General features: G+C 38.1%; 4 protein-coding genes across 7 annotated transcripts in view; 1 reads left to right on the plus strand and 3 right to left on the minus strand.

Moving 5' to 3' along the window:
• Positions 1 to 1,483: 1,483 nt before the first annotated feature.
• Positions 1,484 to 11,143, minus strand: LOC107185293 (tyrosine-protein phosphatase 69D). Of its 2 annotated transcripts, none has more exons than XM_015572951.1 (11): positions 10,796 to 11,143; positions 7,730 to 8,035; positions 6,650 to 7,237; positions 6,279 to 6,572; positions 5,919 to 6,178; positions 5,043 to 5,838; positions 4,717 to 4,963; positions 3,629 to 4,628; positions 2,997 to 3,284; positions 2,210 to 2,638; positions 1,484 to 1,968 (listed from the first exon to the last, which is right to left on the minus strand). In XM_015572951.1, the coding sequence occupies exons 1-11, from the start codon at positions 10,953 to 10,955 to the stop codon at positions 1,888 to 1,890; spliced, it is 4,449 nt and encodes a 1,482-aa protein (XP_015428437.1). In that variant the 5' UTR covers positions 10,956 to 11,143; the 3' UTR covers positions 1,484 to 1,887. The 2 variants fall into 2 exon arrangements, with proteins under 2 accessions (XP_015428437.1, XP_015428436.1); XM_015572950.1 differs by having other exon boundaries at positions 3,629 to 4,640.
• Positions 11,144 to 11,542: 399 nt separating this feature from the next.
• LOC107185314 (ER membrane protein complex subunit 3) lies at positions 11,543 to 12,729 on the plus strand. The gene is made up of 4 exons (XM_015572973.1): positions 11,543 to 11,739; positions 11,815 to 12,071; positions 12,226 to 12,567; positions 12,640 to 12,729. Exons 1-4 carry the CDS (start codon positions 11,591 to 11,593, stop codon positions 12,648 to 12,650), a joined length of 759 nt encoding a protein of 252 aa, XP_015428459.1. The 5' UTR covers positions 11,543 to 11,590; the 3' UTR covers positions 12,651 to 12,729.
• Positions 12,730 to 13,207: 478 nt separating this feature from the next.
• Positions 13,208 to 14,730, minus strand: LOC107185332 (nitrilase homolog 1). Its single transcript, XM_015572994.1, has 6 exons — positions 14,718 to 14,730; positions 14,295 to 14,433; positions 14,032 to 14,219; positions 13,775 to 13,955; positions 13,490 to 13,702; positions 13,208 to 13,409 (listed from the first exon to the last, which is right to left on the minus strand). The coding sequence occupies exons 2-6, from the start codon at positions 14,403 to 14,405 to the stop codon at positions 13,239 to 13,241; spliced, it is 864 nt and encodes a 287-aa protein (XP_015428480.1). The 5' UTR covers positions 14,406 to 14,433; positions 14,718 to 14,730; the 3' UTR covers positions 13,208 to 13,238.
• A 917-nt stretch (positions 14,731 to 15,647) lies between these two features.
• LOC107185341 (tyrosine-protein kinase Btk29A) overlaps positions 15,648 to 19,535 on the minus strand; it is a 186,048-nt gene continuing 182,160 nt past the window's right edge. For all 3 annotated transcript variants that reach the window (XM_015573006.1, XM_015573004.1, XM_015573005.1), the window contains 8 exons: positions 18,423 to 18,488; positions 18,214 to 18,342; positions 17,944 to 18,137; positions 17,696 to 17,867; positions 17,440 to 17,608; positions 17,244 to 17,362; positions 16,930 to 17,182; positions 15,648 to 16,608 (listed from right to left, as the gene is read on the minus strand). In XM_015573006.1, coding sequence (XP_015428492.1) covers positions 16,507 to 16,608; positions 16,930 to 17,182; positions 17,244 to 17,362; positions 17,440 to 17,608; positions 17,696 to 17,867; positions 17,944 to 18,137; positions 18,214 to 18,342; positions 18,423 to 18,488 — 1,204 coding nt within the window. In that variant the 3' untranslated portion in view covers positions 15,648 to 16,506. The remainder of the gene's footprint in view (positions 16,609 to 16,929; positions 17,183 to 17,243; positions 17,363 to 17,439; positions 17,609 to 17,695; positions 17,868 to 17,943; positions 18,138 to 18,213; positions 18,343 to 18,422; positions 18,489 to 19,535) is intronic.

A 19,535-nucleotide genomic window follows, 5' to 3' on the forward strand; every position in this document is an offset into this window, starting at 1 on the left:
GCCGATTATACACACATGTACATCGAGTAGGGAACGTGCATTATTAGTACGGAATGGAATGGAAACTGAAATGACTGAAAATGACAAAAGAAAAGTAAAGGAAAGAAAAAACGTTTGTCGACCGATTTAAAAAAAGAAAAAAAAAATAGAAGAAAGATATTTATAATATGATTGTCCCCTGCCATAAGTGAATGGCTTAGCAGCGCACGTGCCGGAGTTAAAATCGCTTGACTAGAAATGAACGAGCGTGCGAAGGAATATAATGTATGTACTGACAATTCCGGAATTTTCATTCTCTAAAGAGTTCGGTTTTTTTCTTTCCTTATTCACATTAATCTCATCGACATATTTTTATCTTTTCCATTTTAGCATTATCTACTGCCATATAAAATACTAACAGCAACTGAAAACTCTGTTCGTTTTCCGGAACAATGTAACCTCTGTTTCTTCTGTTTCCCATAATTAGGAAATAAGAACTGCCCGTTTCTCTCAGTCACCCCAAGTAAAAACCTATTTCGTATTATGCTGCGTAAGCCCTCCAATTATGCGTAACGTTTCATCAGTGACTTCACAAAGCATATTTACGGGCATACCGTACATACGCAGGCAGACCCGTTTAGATTTCTTGTGGTATGAAAAAGTAAAAAAAAAAAAAAGAAATGATACTCGCGTGTGTCGCGATTCACAAAATTTTGGATGCCGTATGAACCAGGGTTTCAGGCCTCTTTGTTTCATCGTGCATTTCGAAAATGAATAAGAATTTCAGTCTTCCTCTTACAAGAAAACTTAGCGCAGTCACGTGTACACGCTTGTATATGACACTGTATCTTACAGATAAACTTACACACATGGGTGCGTGATATCGTTAGCGTATATCGTAATATAAGATAGATCATAGTAGAGTTTGATCTCTCCTTGTCATCGAACGATAGAACAACAACGCGTGTTGGTACAAATGTTTGGAAGAATACAAGGGGAGTTTCAATTCAGCCTTAAACCCATATTGAGCTTTACCGGTCGTATTCGATCGTGTGAAAAAAGGACACACACGATGTGTAGTGCCAAACAGAAAGATAATTTCAATATAATACATAAAAGTTTGTCGACTTTTATGGATTATAATTTCGCTGGTACAATGCAATTTTGCATTTCCAGATCAAATCTCAATATTGCGTACCAATTACAATATGAATTAATACACGACTGAATGTTAGATCGGTAAAGCTATATGGTCCACTAGTCAGATTATTCGTACGTCTTACAAATATGTTTCATCTTTTCACTAGTCCATCAAATAGCCATGCTTGTTAATTTAAAAAGAAAAGCACTTTCTCTACTGTGTCAGTGCTTTTCTCCAATGTTCCATTTCAATCACAAGAATTTTAACACACAGTTCCGTGTTTCTTTCTCGGTATTAATGATAAAAACGAGTCATTCGAATAGCTTCACAATAGCTGTCGAGAGAATAGTATCACGAGGGTCATCACTGTACCGCACTTTGGAACAATTAACCAAACGTTTGGTTAATTTAGTCATCGAACCAGTTGTGCATTCAGTTTAATCCTACGAGCTTGAAAATCAGCGGTATTTACTGCTCATTCCGTGTCGTACGAATGTCTTTAGTACACATGGGTTAAGATACACTGTGCATAAGCCATTCAAGTTCCAACAGTTTACAGTCTCTTATGCACACGTGTATGTGTCAGTCTGGCTCGAAGGATGTTCTAATCATATTTTCACCAATACATTAGCGATTTCTTTGGTTGGCCCAATATACGTTCTCTTGAGCATTCATACGTTTCCAGACACTTTTTTGTACGTGAAATGTTTCTGCGCACACATTTATCGAACATAACCTAAGGTCTTCCGATATTACGTTTTGTAGTATTAAGACGCTGGTTCGTCGTCAGCCAAATTATGCAGATCTGAATAATTCACGACAGCACGATGTAGAAATTCGTACTGTGCCTGGAACAATAAATCGAGTTTCAGATGAAAAGATTACCGACAATATTTTCACACATAATGTAACGCCTCCTGTAGCAGATCAAAACACGGGATCAATAATGAATGTTCAAAGTAAAGATCTTCAATGTGATAACTAAAAATGTTTGATTAAAGTTTAAGTTTTTTATCGAATTATGAAAAAGAATTTGTTTGACTTGTAAACTACACGACTTTTATATTTCTCATGATAAAAGGTACTTACAAAAGTGCTGATCATGCCGTGTCTCTGAGAGCGCAGCTTCTTCGTCGTTGTGAAAATGTCCACGCGTCTTTCAGTCCGTAGCTGTTGTACCAGTATGCTAAGAGCAACGAACATCGAACTCCTGTCAGATCCATAATTGCAGTGCACGACCAGCGACCCGCTCGATTCTGTGTCGTTCGTAAGCGTTTGGTTCACCAGCTCAATGAGACCGCGAGTAACTTCAGGTACTTCTCCCTCGACTGTCGGCCAACCGTGGTATTGGTATTGCGTAACGACCACGTTTTCATCGGTTTTCGTATTGGAAACGCAGAACTCACGACGAGTGTAATATGGACAACTCTCACTCTGAATGTATCTGACTCTTATATGGTCGTAGGAAGCCTCGTCGTCGGGCCAATACCGTGGACATTTTCGCGGACCTTCGTTCAACTGTAAACAATATTAATTCGATCAATAGAATTTTACTTAAACGAGTCACTACATTGAAGAGAGCGTAATTTAATTTCACACATATCTTCTTATGCAATGCATTTATTTACGCTGTCATCACCTAAAGTCGGAGACACAAAAATATTTCTCGCCCGACTATTCCTATCATATACCCTACATGTATCTATATCTTAACGATATGCAAACGCTAGAATCTATGTTATGAAACTAACAGTTTAGATAATACGCGAGTTGCGTGCCATGTACTGTGCCTACGCAACAAGAGAACCGAAAGGAATTAATAAAATTAATGGACTACGAGTAGCTATCGTTAAAAATGATTCAAAATTCCGCTTACATCAGACAGCATTACTATCGTGGAAATGCATTGTTCCGAAATCATGCGCCAGAAATCTGCGATAGTGGTGTCCAGCGGATCCTGAGTGATAACAAACGATTCGGAATTATCGTAGCCCTCAATGAACGAAGCGTTTATATACGTCGAGTGCTCTCTGCCAGGGACAGGCGTCAGAATCACCCGGTTTCTGTCGTACGGTATTATTAACTCGCTTCTATTCTTGCTCTTGTTTTCTTCTCCTCCGCCCACAGAGAATGACTTTCTATCTTCCAATACCGAATTGATTTTCTAAAAACACAAGGTGGTATCATTCACAGCGTATCCATTGGAAAAAATATTTTGGTCGTATACATATTAACACGTTCTGTGCCAAGTAGGCGGTCGGTGACCCACGACAAACCCCATATGATGTACAGTATAAAAAAATGTATAGTATGTACTAGAGATGGGCACAATTTTATTCGAATAGTAAAAATGACGAAATATTTTTTTCATCTTTTATTCGTTATTCGAAACTTTTTATCTAGATAATGAATTTGCCCTTCTCTGGTATGTACCGATGAACGGAAAGTCACGTGAAAAGACCTAGGCGCGAAACGTATTGACTAAAAAATTCCCGGACTTTTACTTACATCGTACTCTTCCTCCATTCTACACTTTCCTTTGCCGTTATCTCGTTGTCGCAATTTTGTCATCATAGCTTTGAATTGCGAACCCGGGATCTCAGTGTCCCCGTATTGGGCCATTTCCATTAAAGAGCGGTAAATGAAAATATATTGTTTCAGCGATTGCACTAAGAAATTCCTCTGGTGACGTAGATCACACACCGTGTTGAAGATCGACACATGACCCTCCTCTGTCAATTGTTGCAGCAATGAGTCCAACGCGACAAGTGTACCGGTTCGCCCAACACCCGCGCTACAGTGTACCAATATTGGCCCCTTTTCCAGTGAATAAGCTTCGTTCACCCTCTTTATGAACCTTAATATAGCGTGAGGATGTTCCGGCGCCATAAAATCTTTCCAGACTAGGAAATGATACTGAACGATCGTACGGGCATCTCGTTCACCCAATCGTGTCATTTTTAATTCACGAACAACGTAATCAGAGTAGGCCCTCTCTCGAATGTGCTCGACAGTGATGTCTCCAAAGTTCTTCGTTTCCCCTTTATCCGGCCAATATTTCGCGCATTTTGTTTTCGAGTATTCCTCGAGATTCGTTAACATCAGTATCATCTCAAGATGTTGTTCCCAGATCATTCTCCAGTAATCGCAGACGGTATTCTCCATTGGACCTTGAGCGCATATGAACTTCTTCCGTTCTTTGTAACCGAGAACGAAGTTAGCATTTATGTAATCGGATCCACAAATACCATCCATCTGTGCCAGACGAACCCTGGTTTGGTCGTAACATTTTATATCCGGATAACGATTTTTGTACAGATTCTCGCGTGCCTCTGAAGCTCTGGTGGTGCGGTCAGTGAATCTGTCCGGCAGTAATTCGAATTCGTGTTGAAAGCCGTAATCAGAGTCACGGTGCCGTTCGAGATACGACTGAAGAAGTTCGGTCTTGGGAATAGGAGGCATATCCGGCGGACTTGCTGCTACGAGCTGATGTCTTCCCCTGAGACTCCTACACAGATGCCTGCCAAAAATGGCACTTATTGCATAGATAATCTTATATACCCAAACATCATAATACTTATTTAACACTCGTTTACCTGAAGCTATTTCTCAGGGTGATAATCTCTTCGCCTCGCTGCTCCGCACGCTTTGTATATCTATGCAATATACAAAGCGCGACGAGAAGGATGATGATAATTAATATAAGCGCAAGAGATATTTGTAAAATCACACTGAGGCTATTCACGTCCGATGACACCGCAGCTCTCGGATCTAACCCCCCATAAAGCGGAGGTAAGTAATTACTGTAGGCTGGCAGAAATTGATTCTCTTGGTTCCCAAACACTACAAATCAATTTGATTCGCATGAGTAAAACGTTTTATAAATTTTGTATATGTTAAGAATTATAAATATCCATCATACCGATAATTTCAATGAACCCAGTATAATTCGATTCTTCATCCAGAAAACCATCCTGTGAAGAAAAAGGTTGTGCTACCGGAGTTCCTTGAGTGACCAAATTGTCTCTTTTCTTTCTAGCTATATTTTCGGTGTTATTATCGTTCACTAGATTTGGAACGGTCGTCTCTATGTTCTGAGTCGTGACGACGGTAGTTGTTGGAGCAACAGTAGTAGTACTTGCTGTAGCAGTAGTAGGAGGAGGAGCAGTTGTGGTGGTGGTGGTGGTAGTAGTAGTAGTTGTTGTTGCAGGATTTGTGGTCATTGCAGGCGTTGTATTCAGTGGTGCCATAGTTGTTTGAATTTCGGGAACAACACGTAATAATGGTTGAGTAGGTTTTGGTCGAATTCTAATACACTTGTCACACATGGAGCTGCCATTGGACGATTCACCATCACCAAGAAAGATCTCGGATATTAATCGATCGCTATCGAACGTCTCGGCAACGTAAGCACCACCGGAAGGTGAGTTGTGAGCATCCTTGTATGAAACTATATCGATTTCCTCGGGCGGTGGTAAATCAGTGACACTTTTCTGAGGTGCCAGTTTGACCAGATAAACTCGATAACAACATATGGGACCATTTCTTTCGGTAATACGCGGAAGGTACAGCTTAAACAGCTGTTTACCCTGATTCTCAATTTTTCGCCATGATCGCATATTCATACTATCCCTATCTGGAATCGTAACCGGTGTAGTACAATTACCAACAGCGTCTTTCCCTATTGTCCGAATCCTTGTTACACCGTGTACGCGAACCTTTCGACAAAATATTATCGTTTACAATACGTTGTAAAGAACTCTTAATTTTTAGATAGGCTTTACACAGATATATGTACCGTATAATTCGTGTTGGGTGGTATTTTGTCGAAATGTGTACCGTTCCGTTGGTCAACGCTCAATATGTGTGGGCCCCAACTATCTTCATCCAAACGACCCATACCGTTTTTGAATTTGGCGACGCCCGTCAATCTTATATCGTAACGAGTAATCACACCATTCGGTTTTTCTGGATGAACCCATGTGATGGATATGGAACTGGAACTACTTATGTTATCGAACTTACAGTTGACAGATAGGTTCTGAGGAGAACTAGCCACTGAAATTGATATTTAACAATCAGTCTCAATTTTGTTTCTACTTTAAGGTTTTTTTATTCGAGGCCACGCAGGCACCACTAAATTTGTTTGCTGATTTACCTCCATCGAGAGTAGTGCCATTCACTTCGACGCTCCAATTTCCGCATTCTTTTGTGTATTCGCTGCACGCAGCGATTTTAAATTTGTATGTGGTTGCGGGATCAAGATCAACGAATGCGTATACTGTGAACGGTTGCGCAGGGTATACTGCTTCTCTTTTTTGTTCTTCATGCGTAGCCATTAAATTGTAATAATGAACATGTTCCTTTAAATCTGGCGGTGGTACCGTCCAGCCTATCGTGATTGAATTTTCTGTGACGCCATTCACGGACACCTTTGGCACAAATATAGGATCTACAACAGATTTTAATAAAGTAATCCATAAGATTAAGTTAAAGTGAGTACGACGAAAATAATACGTTAACCCATACCTTTTTTAAGAGTGGTGATCCAACGTGGATCGAACCTCACTCGGGATGTTCCCACAACATTTGTTGCAATGATTCCAAATTGATACGCTGTACCGCTTTCAAATCCTTTCAAAACGTAACTCGAATTACCACCCCCAATTTGTTCAGCGTAATAATGATACTGGTCGGTTCCATTTTTCATGTGCTGGATAAAATACTTTTTAATCGGCTCGTTGCCATCGTTCACAGTCCAATTCAAAAATATACTCCCAGCGCCAACAGCTTTCATGAAATCAATGCTTACTTTTGGAACGTCAATTGCGAAAAGGTGTCTATACGCACTGATTTCACCATTATAGTCACGTGCTTTACAAATATACGTTCCATTATCTTTACGTGTTAAACTTGGAAATTGTAAGATCAATATGATGTAGGTGTCATTTATTTGTGTGATACTGGCAAATTCGGCTAAATGTTCAGTACTTTCCGAATCGTTCCCCTTCACCCATGTGAAATGGGATAATGGATAACCGTGCATATGACAAGTTAAGTTAGCTGATTCTATTACTTTGGCTCTAATGTCATCTTCAGGTGTTATTCGACCTGGTTCTGAAATAGAAATAGATGCTTGCTAAAGAAGTAAATAACAAAAGTTAAATGTTATAAAAGTACAGCATCAATAGGTAAACAAAGTATTTGCACACACATCCACTTTGTTGATGTAATTTTATACATGTTTAAGTATGCCATATAAATTTCTATTACTACTTTCAATCATAGTAAGCTTCTAAACAACTCTGTTTAGTACATTTAGTATTAGCTGTATGCAAATGTAATGGTCAGCATATTGAAGTTCACACTGTGGTTTTATTGTATTTTGTTGACAAAGAATTCAACTGTTGCCACAAATGTAGTTAAAAATAATGGAAATGGGGCAAAATATTTCAAGTAACAAATGCTTTAGCAATTATTCAATATTAATAAAGATTTCTGATGGACAAGGGGTCATTACTTCTGCATACACCTCATTTAAAAAAATCTTAGTGTTCAAATACTTTTCCATCTGCCTGTATACTTGTAACCACTGAAATTGATATATACCAATGACTCTGATATGAACATCTTTTTCCAATACTTCTCCATCTGTAGTTTGTGCCATACATTTATAGTCTCCTGTATCATTTCTGCTAGCTTGCTTAATATCCAAACGGCCTCCAGAATCATAATCCTTAATAGTGGTGAGATTCTTTCCATTACTGGTCCACCATATATGTCCCGGTACACTAAGTTTGCATATTAAAGAAGGTGTGCTACCAGCCTCAATACCTTCTAAATCTTGTGATGCTGTGATTAGTAGAGTTGACGGATTTTCATTTTTTCGTTCAGTGATTTCTATTTTTTCTACACCTGTATAGAAACATACAAAACTCGCTCAATATATACATACATTAAACATTTACATTGCAAACATTTCTCTGATACAAGTCATAAATTTTAACATTATATTAATATTTAATCAGGTGTAGATCTGAACAGATGAAAATGTTCATGGAAATTGCTTTCACTGGAGGATGTTTCAAGATGCTCAGTATGAACAGAAGTTTTTGTCAAGTAGTGTGAACGAAGCAAGCAGTTGGCTCGTTAATTCATTATGATGGTAGCAGTGGAGTCACATAAATTGGCCAAGTTTTGTCTTTACAGTTCAAATAAGTAGAAAACTCCTTCACTTTGTCTTGCTAACGTTATTTCGAAAAACAAAGAATTTTCGAGTTTCACAACTTATTTATTTTAATGTCTGAAATTATTGCACAGTAAAATAGTTGACAAGAATTATTCGTACCGTAATTAAATTTTTTCAATGACATGTAAACATTTGTATTACTTATAAATTATATATTTGTATACTACTTTACATTACACATACTTAATTCATTACGAAATCAAAGATAATGGAAAATAATACATTCGAAGTGAATAAAAAGACATTTGTCATAATTAAAAATGAAAATTTCGTAATAGAAGTCACCGAATTAGGAGTCTGACTTCAATTCTGGAATTTTTTGCCTTTGATACAAGGCACGAATGATGCTTCATAAATGCTTTATTTAATGAGCTTATAACGTTTATTATCGCGATAGCATCGGTGACTCAATGGCCAGTGACACTTTCTCATATTAAGTGTCTTCTTTAAATTACGTGTTGCATTATATGATACGATCGTATACGATCATGAATCAAATATCGTACACTGTATATTTAAAAACAAAGGGCCAATAATTATTATCATTAAATAATGCCACATTTTCTATGGTCTTTAAATCGGCATTCTTTCTCGGTGTCAATTAAAACCGTTACACTGTAAGATCGATAATTACACCTTATAAGCTTTATGTAAACAAACCGTATTTTCCGTGAACAATATAACTTGATTTCATATCTTCATCGTCAAACCTTTAATTTTGTAATAGTATAAAAAAGGTATTACGCTTTTATAATACACACGAACGTGTATATTATACGTGTTAGATAAAAAAAAAACCTAACAAAGGTTTAAGAAATTTTTCATCTTCTAAAATAGTTAACTCTGGTGCTAGATAATACAAATATAGATTTATTTTGCATTACTAAAAAAGGAACCTCGAGAAAAGTAATAAAATTAAAATAATTTGTAGACTTCCTACTAGGATAGTCTGTAATTTTAGACTATTAGTATTGATTAGATTATTCTGATTTACTAACCTAATCTGATGATTTAAAATTACTCATAAATTATTCTCTGTGCAAAGAAATGTGTAGAACTAAGATTATATTTTTTCCGTTGTTTACATACTACATTTCGAAGGTCACCTTGAATTATCAAGATTTTAACATCAAGCAAATTGAAATTATGTAGTACGCCATTTGAAATTTTCATTTTATGCTATAACATGTGAATTATTTAGTAGTATATTAACTAGTTTCCGGTATCTAATTGTTTTATAAATAACAAGTACAAAGTTTTTATCGTGCATTTATTGTATATATTTCGATAAGCACCTGCTTCAGACGTACTATGTTGTAATATTATTTACTCAGTGTCTGATGCTCTTGTTTTCACAGAACAATATTAGAATGAAGCAAATACATCAGAAATATCATTATAATCGTCAAGTTATATCAGTCATCCTATATATACAAACACCGCAGTCAGTATGCATTATATTCTCAAGTTTCCTGATTGAATGCTCACGATGGAATATAATCTCGAATTTACGTCAGAAATCAGAATTCTTACATGAACGTGATATTTCCGTTTCCAATAACGTGTGTAAACGTGTTGCGTAGTGGTCGAACGAAACGGAAATCGATTGACCGGCAATCAAACTACCGGCAAATTTTTCACGGTGAAAAATTCATTAATCGAATATCGTAAAAGTGTCAACAAATACGTACTCATATCTGTTCATATAGATTCTAACGAACACAATAACACAAAACAGTGTGTACAGTACATACACATGCACGCGGCAAACTGATCCTACATTTTCCGGCAACCGACGTGCCATCAGATTGAAGTATAAACAACGATCGTGTAACCGTCTGACAGATAAGCGACTAGGATGTACGGAAGATAAAACGACTTAACACTTTCAGCCCAGCGTTCGTAGTACGACGATCTTATGTACTGAGAAGTACTTATAAGAATTGTTTCCGAAGAAACTAATTCACCGATATTGTACACTTCTCAGTCATTTAGTTGTAGCTGCAAAAATTACATCCTCATCTTTCGAACTTATGGCAGATACATGAACTACTCTTCTGAGCGTCTGAATCTGTTAAATACCCGCTGAAGCTATTAAACGATCGAGATACACCGGTGACATTAGATATCGTCTTCTGTTGTTAATCAATGCTGCATGACGGGATTCACGCGCGCCTGCCCGTCGAACATTTAGCTCGATGAGTCTGCCACCACGATTTTTATCCAGGATGAATAGAATTTACCAAAGGGAGAGTAGTATCGCGAGTACGATAAATGACAGGCGGTATATCGTATGCCCAGTGCCTGCCCCCGCTTAAGTATGTATAGGGTTTCGTTGGTATCGTCCGTACGGCATCGACGGGAAACAACGGAAGAGGATATGGTTGCGTTTCGGGCGGATCGGCTCGAGTGTTCGCAAGACTTACCGGATTCGTCAAGGCCGGCGACGATAAGTACGAAAAAGCAGAGTACCGTCAAAGGGATACTCGACATCGGTAGACCAGTTCGGGGAAACATGGCGTCGTGACAACCGGGCGTGAGCGTTGTATCCCTGGCCCTTTTTTTCCCACTTCCTGCCGCCTTCATGCACGCTCCCGACTCCTTTCACAATCCCATGACGCGCGGCTAGCCTCGCCTGTCCATTCGTATCGCGGCAACGGATTCACTGTTTCATATCACGCCTCGCACTTACGTGCGACGCACTTTTCACCGTGAGAGAGATGCTCGGAGGCACACTTCGCGAATCTCACACCGTAATAGCGCCAGCGAAACTGAATCGCGTTACGTGAATGTATACACCGTATACACTGATGGTCAAAATAGTTGTCCACCCCACTCCGATAACCCCGGGACTCAACAGCCGAAATGGGAGCTCCCTCTTGTGTCGGGATATTTAATGGCACGTGATTCCATGCAGAAATGGCTTACCGTACCATCTACGTTGAAATGCCCAAGCTATTAAGCGATTTATACAATCTTGTTGGCCTTAGATAGCGCCACCATTCTCTTTGGGCACCCGTTTTATCGCGTTGAATTGAATGCACTTTATTATCGACAAGGTATGAATCATTACTATGTCATATCCTCCAGGGGGCTCCTCGAGTCCGGGAACCGGAAACGTCATGCACAATTTCTTGCCTTTGTAAAATGTTCTTCAGTCTGTTTGATTTTCTCAATTCACGTCTTTCCTCCGCGTAAGTTTTAGAGCAGAGAAAAGTGGCATGGCTGAGTTGCTTTTGGATCCAAACATTCGAGGTTGGGTGTTCTTACCAATCGTAGTGATAACGTTTCTCGTAGGCATCATCCGTCATTATGTTTCGATATTACTTGCCTCACAGAAGAAAGTTGAGCTTCATCAAGTACAGGACAGGTGACAAGTCGAACTTGATATTTTTGAGCGACTAAAACTACTCATGACTTAAATGCTGCTTTAATATTTTTTTAGTCAAGTGATGATACGCTCCAGATTACTTAGAGAAAATGGTCAGTATATTCCAAAGATGGCATTTATCAGTAGAAGGCATTTCTTCAATAATGAAGAGACAGGGTATTTCAAGACACAAAAACGTGCTCCTGTATCACAGAATCCAATGACAGATCCCAACATGATGATAGACATGTTAAAGGGAAATGTAACCAACGTTTTACCAACTGTACTCATAGGAGGGTGGATTAATTGGATGTTGTCTGGTTTTGTTACTAGTAGGTATATTGATTATTAACCATTAAAGAGTTATAGCTTGGCTATAAAGTAACCTCTACTTTAAACTCTATTGATTATTTACATTTCTTGCACTCTATAATATTTCAATGTATAATGCTAGTTTTCTGTACAATGATAATACTTATATTTCAGCCAAAGTGCCATTCCCATTAACATTGCGTTTCAAGCCAATGTTGCAGCGTGGTATAGAATTAGTTACTCTTGATGCTGCTTGGGTTTCATCTGCATCTTGGTATTTCCTCAATGTATTTGGATTACGTTCCATTTACACACTTGTTCTTGGGGAAAATAACGCAGCAGATGCATTTAGAATTCAACAGGATGCAGTGTCTGGGGCTGCAATGTCTATGCCACTAGATCCAAAAGCTGCTTTCAAGTCAGAATGGGAAGCATTGGAAATATATGAACATAATTGGGCATTACAAGGTGTTGAAGCAGATCTTATAGGATCTCAAAGGACAGATACTAGTGAAAGTATGTCAATTTTGATTATGATAGATTGTTTTATATTATAATTTTTTGATGTATATTATTTATGTGTTACAGATAGCAAATAAAGAAAATACATTTCATGTGCCATTCTGGAAACTAACTGAAGTTTTAAATAAATACTAAATAAATTAATAATTTTAATTAGCACAAAAGATAATATATTATTTATAATTTTCTTGAAAAAACACTTTCACGTTCCATTAGAACACTTTTAATTACATCTTGGAAATTTTTTAATCACTTTATTCACTGTGTACGAAAATTGTCAATATGTATGAGTAGCACCTTCTTTACAATTATTCTACACTTCTAAGGTACAAAGGTATTCATATTTAATATTCATGAATCATTAAACAATATGTACAGTAAGATATATTATAATAAATGTTTGTTTTATACATGTATGTTACAAAAACGTAACATGTCTGTATTTTAAAACCTTTAATACATTTTATGTATCTCAGAGCTATTAAACTATCATTTTCAATTACTTTTTATAGTATAAACTGAGCACGAGCGTTCGCTCGTATAAAAAAATGAATACGTTTACAATAAATTGTAAACATCTATATGAAATATTTAAAAAAATGAATAACAAATATTTGAGTTGTATTCCGCTTCTAGTATCCTATAAGAAATATTTTATAAACCGTCTAGAATGAACCTTTTAGGGATCCTATTTTGGGATATAAATCTGTTCTACGATGATTTTCACACGGCATATTGTCTCGAATTTGTTGAATAAGACCCAAATCTATTTCTGCTATGGCTATATCAGTTTTATCACTACACTGTGCCACTATTGTTCCCCAGGGATCTATAATCTGATAAAAATTCCTAATTAATGCATGTAATAACACAGAGTATTTTAAAACATACATACAACATTTATAAAATTATTTACCACAGCATGACCCCAGCTCACTCTTTTCTTATTGTGTGTACCACTTTGAGCTGCAGCTATAACATAACATTGCGTCTCTATTGCCCGAGCGCGTAATATTATTTCCCAATGTGCAGCACCAGTTTGGTATGTGAATGCTGATGGGTATGTTAGAATTTCTGCTCCCATGTTTCTCAAAGCAAGGGATAATTCAGGGAAACGCATATCATAACACTAATTTTATGGTCAAGTACTTAAAATTTTTTACATCCAAAATGGAATATGATTTGTGCTTACAAAGGATACAATACTAAGTCCTAATTTACCAACTGGTGTTGACACAGGTGGTACGATTTCATTTCCTGGTAACACATAATCTGATTCCATTAATCGAACACCAGTATTCTTGTTGTCCATATCAAACAAATGAGCTTTACGATAAGTTCCAACAATTTCACCATCACTATTTATTATAATATGAGTGTTACTTATATGTTGTTCATTGTCAGGTAACTATAAGTAGAATTTGAAAATAGTACCAATTAAAAAAGGAAGAAATGTACTGTATACTTGAAAGTATTTTTAAATGGCTTACTGCTTCGTGTAATCCACCTAATGAGAGCCAGATGTTATTATTTTTTGCAATTTCTTTGTAAGAAGCTACTGTTGATCCATTCAATGGCTGTGCCATAGCTACTATATCTTTTTTATTATCTGCTAAATAATCACATGCTTCAGGGAAAAATGCAATCTATGAAATATTTAAAAAAATTATATGATCAGGGGCAATGTTGAATAATTAACATTCGATTGCTTTTATACTTACACAAGCTGACCTTGACTTAGCTTTTTTAGCAAGTTCACATACAGTTTGTAAATTCTTTTCTTTATCATTTGTCGATGTCATTTGACACACTGCAATTAATGGGTTTGCCATGACGCTAAAGTGCCTTGCAAACTGCCTTCTGGAAAAAACATATTTAAAACAGGGTAAGAAGTTAATAAAGAAAAGAACAGAATTCATTTTTATCTTAATGTCATTATATCAGATATTATTATATCAGTCATTGTGAATAAATAATACACATGTATATACATCAATTATAACGAAGGAATACTTAAAAACATGTTACAATTTTCATAAAATAAATGTTAACGAAGTAAATTTTATCGCAAACAGGTAAAAACTCAATCAAATTTACTTTGAATGGTTTATTTGATACACCGTAATTTTTTTTACAATTATTACCTGCAATATTTGACACTAGTAAAACCGATAACAAATCGCATGCTTATCATTTATTTACTTTACAGTTATTAACATTTCAGATCCTAATGTATTCGTAGATATCAAACAGTGTAAAATGGTACACATATGCTAGTTTCACGCGTCAATTTTATTATGACGTTTTCTTCGAGGGAGATATTAATGATTATTATAAGTTATGAATTACACTCGTACTCGAATTAAACATTGGAATTGCTTTTAAGTTTGCAAATTTATATGTTGTGTCAAAGTCTAGTAGGTTAGGAGTGATCTACAGTTGGGCGACGATCTGGAATCATGAACGCGCATGCACGTGACACTCGTAACAAGCCGCTCCAACTCCAAACTTCAATTACTTCCAAACAGAACTAGGCGAAATGTAGTTGGAATAATAACGTTAATTGACGTAATTGTTTGTAGGTAGTCAAGTAGAGAAATTTAAAATAAATCGAATATTTATGGGAATAATAGTGACGTCTAAAGTGTTACCTGTAATCAATGTAACAATGTCATCTCAAAAGTGTGCAAATGTGCGAGTGAGAACAAGAATACTGATGTGTTTGCGAGGAAGTAGTTTCAATTTTTCATCGTACAATTAAGTCCATTATAATTTCACTTCTATATATTCGTGATAATTTAGAGCGAAAACAAAGGAAAGCAAATATTTAGGAGTAGCATGTGTCGAGAAGAAACAGCCGGCATCACAGGGATCATTTGAGCTTCTCCTTAATCGTAACGAATTTCACTATCGGGGTAGCCTAGACCTATAAATAATTCCGCTAATCCCTCGTTTTCTTTATTCTATTTTATTAAATTGTCATAGTATATAATACACAAGTGAAACATTCATTTATTAAATTCATTCGTTAAGCAGAAATAATGTTTTCCGTCGTAGAATAATGTTATTGTGTTTCGTTAAAAAGTCAATAACAAAAGGACCAGTATATGCTCCTACGGAAGAGTCACAACTTACTAGTTTATATCCATTCAAGGACACTCAATAAATACTACTGTTCTATTCGTAAATGCATCCATATCGTTGTATGGAATAAAGAGACTGAAAATCATACCGGGGGAGGAAGGGAGAAACTATGTAATTATGCGAAAACGCAAGAATATCACGCGCTCGAATCTTTGTTCGACGTTCAATGGATGAAAAATAATGTTTGAAGTACATATATATATATATGTATAGATATACATATATATGTATATCTAATGATGTGTAAACGAGATTCGGATAGGGGTGAAAGGAGTCGGAAAGTGTGGGCGTTGTGGGTTGAACAATTGTATTGCATCAATTCTTATTGCATCGATTCTTCAGGCGTGTAAGCTGCGATACGGTCCTTGGACCGACACACGTATGTATTTTCGGGACACACACACACACACATGAAAATTATTTGCCTTTAGTGGCTCGTATCGCCTTGCAAATTTCAATCCACGGGTGTCCGTAGGAACTGCAAATGTCACAGACGTTAGACGAGCTTGACGATGGTTGACTAGGTTGGTGGCCGGGTGTACTCGGTGAGGATGACCCTTCTTTCTTCAATTTACAGGTGGATGAGGACAGGTGTAGAAAATCGACCGAGGGCGGTAGTGAGGCTGGCGAGCGGCTTTTGCGCGACGACGGCAAAGTTGCCGAGTTGTACGATGACGTAGAGTTCGGGGATGGTAGTATCGAGGGCGATCGCTCGAGCGATGGAGACTTTGCCGCCTGTATTGACCGGCTCGAAGGCGACGATAGGCGCATACACCGTAGAAGGTTGAGTCAATCATTGAGCAGACCTTGAGACACGCTAATGAGCTGTTCCTTCAGGACGCGGAAGGATGGTCGTACTTCGGGGCAGTGGGCCCAGCATTTTCGCATTACCTAAAAAGAATGGCGAAGTTAGCAATCTAGCTCTGTCAAAGATTTGACGATACACTGATATATACTCTTATTGTGGATCACTGATTTTTAATCACAGACTTTCAATTGGTCAGCTAAAAATTTGGTACGTTAAACGAGGAAGCTATATACTGATTTGGAAGTATTTGAAAATCCGAGTAGTCTAATTACTCAAATATGCTTGAACAATTTCATGTGTTTAAATGGTTTGAAAGTGACTTGGACTAAAGATAGTTCAAATAGTCAAGCTGATCCGTAAACAGACTTGCGATGAAATCAGCTGAAGTCTTTTAGAAGACAAACCTCGTAAACTTCCTTAAAGCAGGCTTTGGGTCTCTCTAGTATGATTCCTCGTTGAACTCTTTCTACCACATCGGTGTTCTTTAGGCGTCCGTAAGGCATTTTTCCGCAAGTAAATACTTCCCACATAAGTACTCCGTATGCCCAGACATCTGATTTCGAACTGAACAGAGTGTAGTTCAAGACTTCCGGCGGTGCCCATTTAATTGGAAACTTAGTACCTCCACTGCTGGTGTACTGATCGTCGAGCACATACCTAGAAACAATTAATTAAAATATCTGCTATACAGATAATGTATGAGGTGGCAAATTCTCACCTTGCTAATCCAAAGTCAGCAACTTTTACTACATTTTCTGAGCCCACTAAACAGTTGCGTGCAGCAAGGTCTCTATGAATATAATTGTGCCTCTCTAAATAAGCCATTCCTTTGCAAACCTGTAATCAGAAGTACAGGGAATTAGTTACAAATAAATGGTATTCATAAATCATTGAACTCAAAATAATAACTCCACCTGTATGCACATATCCAACAGAAGACCAACGTTTGCTCCCAATGTTGTTTCGTGACGACGGAGGTAGTTAAGAAGAGATCCATGTCGCATGTACTCGGTGACAATGTATATTGGTCTATCTTTACTGCAAACACCATACAACTGGACCAAGTTCTGGTGTTGAAGTTTCCTGGGGGATGGAAACAATTGAATGTTTATCTGGAGAAATTTTCTCGAGGGATTGTCTAATTCTGTCATCTTGCAACTGTCGACTTACGTCATCACTTTAGCTTCCTCTATGAAATCGTCTTCGGACATGGTGCCCTCTTTCATCATCTTGACGGCAACGTCTATGGAACCACGCCATTTTCCTCTTCGCACAACTCCAAATTGTCCAGAGCCAAGTTCCTCCAACAGATGTAGCTCGGCTGGATCGATCTCCCATTTATCTGCAAATAGGCATCTAGGTTTTTCAAGAACATAAGAGAATGTTTTCAGAAATCCGATTCTTGGGAAACTACGAACCATGACTGAGGCCAGCAGTTGGTGGTACAGGGCGGTCGCAAGGGCTGGTTTTCAATCGGCTGGCCAATCCTCCGCTGTTGTGCCTGTGATAATTCACCAAGTCTGGTATAGAACCACAGCAATGCTTCTCGGACAAATAAAATTCTCCCCTAGTGTTCTGCTTGATGTGATAATGTTTCACGTGAGGATGTGGGCTGTAATGGAAATGTATCATTAATATTTCCCTTCGAAGCAAGGGTGCAAAACAATTCCAAGATCGAAAGTACATACACTTTAGTGTACAGGGAAAGCGTGTAAAGTCCTTTGGTGGAAGAGTTACGAACGACAAAACATCCTTCTTTGTCTTCCTGTTTGAGCAATGATTCTGCGCGTTGTCTGGACATGTCACCCACGTACCATCTGCAATTCGAGACAGACTTCAATCAGTACATGCAACTCTAAACATAGTTCCTTACAGAGAAAATCAAATGCATACTTACTCATATTTCTGAAGACCCAGAAGCTCCTTCTCCATCACATAATTGCTAGGAATGTAGCCAATGGATCTGAAAGTGAACAACACGAACATGAAAATACAAACGAACAAACGAGTGACTGGATAAACTATCGAAAGTCAAGGCAATACCAAAATAAAGATGAGTAATTTATATTCCATTATGTCGACCAGGCGACTGATCAACTACATTCTAACGGAGGACAATTCCGCCCAAACTGACAAAACAGCTTCTCAAAACGCCTCGACGGTAAAAACGTCATTACGCCAATCCACGATTATCAAAGTCCTCAGAAACACTGGATTCGAACAAGCGGGCAGAGGTATGGATTATTCATCGGTGCGCTTAATATTGTAATAAACTTCCAGATCTATATAAACCCCAGTTACTAATTAGCGTGGCTCTGCCGAAGCCACGATTTTAGTTCCCCAGGCCCTCGCCCCCTCATCTCGACGTCAGATTAAGTTACTTAAGTTTTAATGGGATCCAATTAGCGGCTCGCCAGTCGATATTGTTCGAAACAACGCGTCGCCAATAACGATCCGTCCGACGGACTCGTCGTTCGAACGGCTCTGCGAGGCAAGGCTTGTCGCGGGCATTTCGACACACCGCGAAATTGTCATCATCGGCCATTTCACGCACGTCCGCGCATTGATTAAGTGCATAGTAATATTGTGGTCCCGTCCTGGTTCTCCTTGGGCTATCCGTGTGGTTTCCTTGACACGAGCTCAGCCGCCCGTTTCCTTACGGGCGTGTGTTTGCGATGCCAAGGACGATCAACAAACACAGTGTACCCCTCCCCCCCTGATGTATAATCCGCTTTTGGGCATACTAAGCAGTTATTACGGAATATGAAGCGACGGTTCCGGCGGGCTAAGCCTTTAAAAGCACCCAGCCACCCGAATACACCGTGCACACACACACACACACACACACAGGACACTGATACCTTGAAATTAAAATGGAAACAATGTTCGTACTGGGCGGGGCGACGCTGTTTGCACAACTGATGGGGCCTGCCATATTAGTTTAGCTTTGACGTGGAGCCAGATTCTGATGTACCATTTGGGGTCTCGAAGAGTGGCTAGGAGTGTTGAC

This window comes from Dufourea novaeangliae, unplaced genomic scaffold (genome assembly GCF_001272555.1).
Source record: "Dufourea novaeangliae isolate 0120121106 unplaced genomic scaffold, ASM127255v1 scaffold60, whole genome shotgun sequence".
NCBI lineage: Eukaryota > Metazoa > Arthropoda > Insecta > Hymenoptera > Halictidae > Dufourea > Dufourea novaeangliae.